This window comes from Lolium rigidum, chromosome 3 (genome assembly GCF_022539505.1).
Source record: "Lolium rigidum isolate FL_2022 chromosome 3, APGP_CSIRO_Lrig_0.1, whole genome shotgun sequence".
Lineage (NCBI taxonomy): Eukaryota > Viridiplantae > Streptophyta > Magnoliopsida > Poales > Poaceae > Lolium > Lolium rigidum.
In genome coordinates, this window is record NC_061510.1 from 182,403,853 (window position 1) to 182,410,331 (window position 6,479).

A 6,479-nucleotide genomic window follows, 5' to 3' on the forward strand; every position below is an offset into this window, starting at 1 on the left:
CATCTCGCATCCATCTATTAACAAAAAAGCACTATCGGTATTTAACAAATTACATACAATCGCTAAATATAACTAGTATTTCCGTTTCACTCACACTTTCGTCCACATCATCGTCTCCAGATGTTTGTTCATCTTCAGGAGGTGCATTATCGTTGCCAGACGAAATATTGAATTCCTCTTCATCTGTATTTCCGCTCTCGTACTCCATTGAACTTGCACTCAAATCGAAACGTCCATCGCCTGTCCAAAGTAACAACCAAATAAGTACATCCGAAAAAAGGAGCTCCAAACCCAAACCCTAACATCAACCAAATCATGAACATGCAATTATTTTTTACAATCAATTACCTACCACGAACCAACAATGTAGCGGCAGGAACAACCCGCTCGCGATCCTTGCCCGGCCTCGCCGTCGCCGGATGCGCCTCCCGCCTCCCGCCTCCACGATACACGGCTCCGCCGGCTCACCTCTCGAACGAAACCGCCTCGCGCTAGGCCTTGCCGTCCCAGCGTCGTCGTCCCTGCCGTCTCCCTCCCGATGGACACAACCTTCGAAACCCTAACGACGACCAGCAATGGCGCAAACGAACGAAATTAAACCGCCCAGCGCTACCCCTTGCCGTCCCAACGTCGTCGTCACTGCCGTCTCCCTGCCGATCGCCGAACCTTCCAAACCCTAAGGACCACCAGCAATGGCGAACACGCAAGGTTTCCAAATATTTCCCCGTAACCACCGCCTATCGCACGGCATCTAATCCACGTGATCGACGTACTTTACGGGTCGATCTCTGATTCTAATGCCGTGGGGCCGCCGGAAACCGTCATCACCAAGGATACGTACCAAATCTACGTGGCAAACCGATCATCTATGTGGATAATGACGTGGAGTATAATTATACGACACTAATACGGCCCACCTGCTCGAACGGGTATCCCATCTGAACGTTGTTCGCCAAGGGGGGACACCGGAGCACACCCCAAACCCAAGGGGGCCAAAACAGGCAACCTCCCCAAACCCCAGTTCTCACGCCCCCCTCACGCGCGCCGCCGCGATGCCTCCCTCCCCGGCGGCCACCGCCGCCTCCGCCACCACCCACCTCGCCCTCCTCCTCGTCCTCTCCTCCTCCTCCCTCTTCTTCCTCTACAAGTCCATCACCCTCCGCCGCCTCCGCCGCATCCCCTCCTCCACCCCTCCCCCCACCGCCGCCGCCCCCGCCGCCACCCCGACCCTCCTCTACGCCTCGGTCACCGGCACCTCCAAGGACCTGGCGGCTCGGCTCTCCCTCCGCCTCGCGGACGCCGGGGCACCCGCGCGCCCCACCGACGCCGCGGCCTTCGACCCGGACGACCTCCCCTCGGTCTCGCTCCTGCTGCTCGTCCTCCCCACGCACGACGCCGGGGCGGCCCCGCCCGGCGCCGCCTTCCTCGCGCGCTGGCTCGCGGAGACCGCCGCCGACTTCCGCGCCGGGGCGCTGCTCCTCTCCGACCTCCGCTTCGCCGTCTTCGGCGTCGGGTCCAGGGCCTACGGGGAGACCTTCAACGCCGCCGCCAGGAGCTTCTCGCGGTGGCTGCGCGCGCTGGGCGCCGTCGAGGTGGTGCCCGTCGGGGAGGGCGACGTCGATGGTGGGGACCTCGACGATGTGTTCGAGGAGTGGTGCGGGAGGGTGCTCAGGGTGGTAAAAGGGGAGGATGAGGAGGATGAAGATGGGGTCAATGGGGAGGCCAATGGATTTGAAGAGTTAGATGGCGAGGAGTCCGATTATGATGATGAGGATGACGAGGAGGAGGAGGAGGAAGAGGTGGCGAGTGGGGAGGTTGACATGGAAGACATTGCGGGCAAGGCAATAGCAAAGAAGCAGAATGGGAAGGTGGGTGGTGGCTTGCCGAATGGAGGGCAGAATGGTGCCAGGGCGATGGTCACGCCGATCATCAGGGCCAGCTTGGAGAAGCAAGTGAGCATCAAGTTCTTCTCGCTACATTTTATTATGCATTATGATGCTCTTGATTGGTTATATAAAAGCACATCAACCTATATCTTTGATTAGTTAGATGATGACAGCAAGTTGGGTTATGCATAGTTAAAATAGAATATTGCACATTCCGTTATCTTTGATCTGTCCGTACATTACGTAACATCAGTGATAGGGAATTACAGCAAAACTTGAAGAATTGTGTGGGCGCAATTAAGTAGTTTCCTTCAATAAATTTATTGAAACTAATCTATGTCGTGCTAGTGGAACTAATGCGTCATGTAAAATACTTAGTTTGGCAATTTGCTATGATAGAGTGAGATCGTTGAATCAAGTTCCAAGTAATCAACCAATCATCTTTGTGAAACTTCTAATCAGGATCTAAGGCAATATTTACTGGTGCCAAAATGATGTTGAATAACACTAGGGTTGTGTATTTTGTACCCAGATCTCTGTGGTCCTTGCCTGTGAGGTAGACGCATTATCTGTATAGATGGGCTTAGCAACTTATAGTTTGTCTGTAGTGTACGTGTTTTGTCTGTGTCTATTTTAAATCTACATATTGTGATCTAGTGCCCTATATATCAATCCTTGTGTTTTTTCAGGGATACAAAATTGTTGGTTCTCATAGTGGAGTGAAGATCTGTAGATGGACAAAGTCACAGCTCCGAGGTCGTGGAGGGTGTTACAAGCACTCATTTTATGGCATAGAAAGCCACAGGTGATATTTCTTCTGCCAGTGTAACATGGTAGTATATGGGATGTTGGACTTAGTTCATAAATGTTCTATGACATGGATCTGTCTCATGGCATAGCCCCGTAGAACATGTTGTTATGTGGTTTGCTTCCTTGATTTTTTTTTTCTGATTATATGCTCAATTTGGTAGATGTATGGAGGCAACTCCTAGTTTGGCTTGTGCAAATAAGTGTGTGTTCTGTTGGAGGCATCACACGAATCCTGTTGGCAAGAGTTGGAAGTGGAAGATGGACGATCCTCTTGATATTGTTAATACTGCAATTGATGAACACAGGAAGATGGTTAAGCAAATGAAAGGCGTGCCAGGTATCCATTATTCTACTAAGTCCTATTAAAGTCGCACTGCATATTTTAGTGGCCAAACAAAAGGTAGATCCATGACAAAACACCTGTAACTTGCCTAAATGGATGCATCATTTAGAAGGTCTCCATGCATATGCCAGCAGTAACCATGGTGGAAGTGTTAGTGTTCAATTAAAATATGCTTCTTTTAATCTGTAAGTAACCATGGTGGAAGTGTTAGGGTCCAAATTTGAACTTCTTTTAATCTGTTTACTTGATGTGCTCGGCTTGCAGTGCTAAGAACCTAGGCTCGACATGATTAATGGAACCTCATAAAATGCCCTGTAAAGCTGTTGATTACATAATAGAGAGTTTCTGTCAGGAATATTTGTTAGTACCATAATATGTGTATCATCAAGCAGTACACTGCAATCTTTAATTATGCCGTTTCTTGCTCTCTTTCTTTCAGGAGTAAAGCCAGAACGACTAGCAGAGGGCCTATCTCCTAGACATTGTGCATTATCTCTTGTTGGTGAACCTATTATGTACCCAGAGATAAATGCTCTCGTTGATGACCTACATCGCAGACACATTTCTACGTTTCTGGTTACAAATGCCCAATTTCCTGATAAGATCAAGGCGCTGAAACCAATCACCCAGGTCATATTCGTAATAGATTCAAATTAAGACCCAGACCTTGGCATTTTGATGCCCAAACAACACATTCTACAGATGATTATAATGCCTCTATGGTTGCAGCTATATGTCAGTGTGGATGCAGCTACAAAAGAAAGCCTGAAGGCTGTTGACAGGCCACTCTTCTCGGACTTCTGGGAGCGTTTTCTGGTAGGTTTGCAAAAATATTTACAGATGCACATCATGAAATTATGGTTTACAAATACTAAATATATCGGTTTATTTTATTTACTTTGATACTGCATTAGGATTCTCTCAAGTCCCTGCATGACAAAGATCAAAGGACAGTGTACAGACTGACATTGGTCAAAGGCTGGAATGTGGAAGAGATAGATGCGTACGCAAACTTACTAGAACTCGGGCAGCCTGATTTCATTGAAATCAAGGGTGTAACATACTGTGGCTCGTAAGTGAATTTTAAGAAAAGAACCCACACCTGATGATTCTGTCTTAGCTTTTCGGGTTGATGAGTTCCCCATTTGATATTTTCTGGTAATGCATACAGGTCAGCAACTTCAAAGTTGACAATGGAAAATGTCCCCTGGCATGCTGATGTAAAAGAATTCTCTGAGGTGTTGGCAACCAAAAGTGGTGGCGTATATGAATTAGCCTGTGAGCATGTGCATTCATGCTGTGTGCTACTTGCAAAGGTGGATAAGTTTAAGATCAATGGAAAATGGCATACCTGGATAGATTATGACCGATTCAATGAACTGGTGAGCTTTCTTTTAGCAATAATTAATACTGGGGCTGAGTATTTGTTTTGGTAAAGAAGTTATCACTCTGTTACATAATATAAGCAGTTCTAGCAAACTAAAATAGTTTACTAAAATGGCTTATATTATGGAGCAGATGTAGTAATATTCTACATCCATTGGCAGGCTGCCACATGAAATCGTCTTGTACATATGAGCCTATGTTCACATGCAAGTTTATTTATATTTATACAATGCACTAATGCAGTAAAAAATACAAAATTACAGCGCTAGATTATAGAATATGTGTACATAACAAATTGTGCAAAAAAAAATACTGTTGGGCACTTTTGCACACATGCAAAATGTGTGCACAAATATGACCATATTTTTGCACAAACTTTTGTGTGTACATATCCTAAGTTTCTCACATGTTAATACTATGTTGCTTTGGGAAATTTAATGTTGAACAAGTACTCAAACTAGCAGTAGGTGCATATGAAGTTATGAAGTGATGTTCAAAATGGTACTGTTTTGGGCTCCATATTTGTGCATTGTGCATTGTCGTCCTTTACTATATACATTTGCGGCCATTGGATGAAATTCAGAAGGCAGGGAGAAACTGTGATTACAAGGCACTCCCATAGATCATTGTTTATACCAAGGCTTAACTAGTAGATGGAGACTAAGATGTGACACAGATAAGAAGATAGTTTGCACATCTAGATTGACAATTTATTCACCAATGCAGGTGATGTCTGGAAAGCCTTTTAAGAGCAGCGATTACATGGCTATGACACCTTCATGGGCCGTCTACGGCGCAGATGAGGGCGGCTTCGACCCAGATCAAGCTCGCTTCAAGAAGGAAAGGCGCCATGGAGCTGCAGCACTCAAAGGCTAATCTTTGACCAATCCTGTCACCAAACCATGGGACGGCTGCTTTCAGAGACTAACATATGCACCACATTCCAGGAGTCAAAATTCCGGAATCAAGAATTGTGAGAGAGTGGGGCTCCTGTGCTATTTGTTTGTCTCAGTACCTAGAGTGTATGCAACATGTACCTCTGTTCTTCTGACCCCTGAAAACTTTTTGGTATAGTGATGTTTTCATTATCCTATCCAGTGCGGCGAACCTATACTTTGTATCAGTGATAATTCCTATCAAGTCAATCAGAATTTTGAGAATTTTGGTGTCCTATAACTGACATGAAACAATGGTTTGCTCTGTCGTGTATAGTTCAGTGAAACACAACCCTTTCCTCCAGGATGTATCTGAACTTGCAATCACAGTTTCATCGACTAAATCTATTGTATGACTACCAATCATCCAAATTTCGTCCAGTAGTAGTGCTTTAACTGTAGAGGACAACATACAACTTATTTGCAGCTAGAACATGTCAAGTTTGCATGGTTTCAAGCTACATGAAGTTATCTTATTCCGATCACTATCAAGAGGAAATATTTTTCAACGTGGGACATCTATCTCATCCTCTCAAGCAGAACATTCATGATGCCTCTCATAGGTCGTGGTGGTGTAGAACATGAAATGGAACCATTCTTCAAGCAGTTTTGTGGTGATTTCAATCCTAGCTTCCCCATGTGCACTGGCATGGGGATGGAGAAGTCAAACGGGAGTGATCAACTAACTGTGGTTGACCAACTACTACAAGCTGGTGGACCAATTTGGGTGCCAACGCATCGACGGCGCGCTCCTCCACCGCATCGAGCACCTCACGTCCAGACCACCGCATCACTTCCTCCGCCGCGGGATCTTCTTTGCCCACCGGTGAGACCTCTAGTTCTCCCTACGTCAGTCGATCAACTCAAGCGTTTTAGATTTTAGCTGCTGATGAACCTTGCTGTTTCCTTGTGTAGCGATCTGAACCTGATATTGGACATGTTCCAGAGGAGCGAGAAGTTCTACCTGTACACCGGAAGGGGCCGCTGCACCTTGGCCACCTCATCCCCTTCATGTTCACAAAGTATTTGCAGGATGTTTTCAAGGTGCCTGTAGTGATACAGTTAACTGATGACGAGAAGTTCGTCTGGAAGGACGACTTAACTGTTGAGGAATCTATG

The 6,479-nt window shown here is 46.2% G+C and overlaps 1 protein-coding gene across 1 annotated transcript; it reads left to right on the forward strand.

Moving 5' to 3' along the window:
- The first annotated feature begins 1,052 nt into the window (after positions 1-1,052).
- Positions 1,053-5,582, forward strand: LOC124702791 (S-adenosyl-L-methionine-dependent tRNA 4-demethylwyosine synthase-like). The gene is made up of 8 exons (XM_047234957.1): positions 1,053-1,952; positions 2,576-2,691; positions 2,858-3,033; positions 3,479-3,669; positions 3,769-3,855; positions 3,954-4,111; positions 4,211-4,421; positions 5,152-5,582. The coding sequence occupies exons 1-8, from the start codon at positions 1,053-1,055 to the stop codon at positions 5,299-5,301; spliced, it is 1,989 nt and encodes a 662-aa protein (XP_047090913.1). The 3' UTR covers positions 5,302-5,582.
- The last annotated feature ends 897 nt before the right edge of the window (positions 5,583-6,479 follow it).

Coding starts and splice junctions, on each gene's coding strand:
- LOC124702791 (XM_047234957.1), top strand. CDS start 1,053: ATGCCTCCCTCCCCGGCGGCCACCGCCGCCTCCGCCACCACCCACCTC. Junction 2,692..2,857: donor TATGGCATAGAAAGCCACAG/GTGATATTTCTT, acceptor TCAATTTGGTAG/ATGTATGGAGGCAACTCCTA. Junction 4,112..4,210: donor GGTGTAACATACTGTGGCTC/GTAAGTGAATTT, acceptor TAATGCATACAG/GTCAGCAACTTCAAAGTTGA.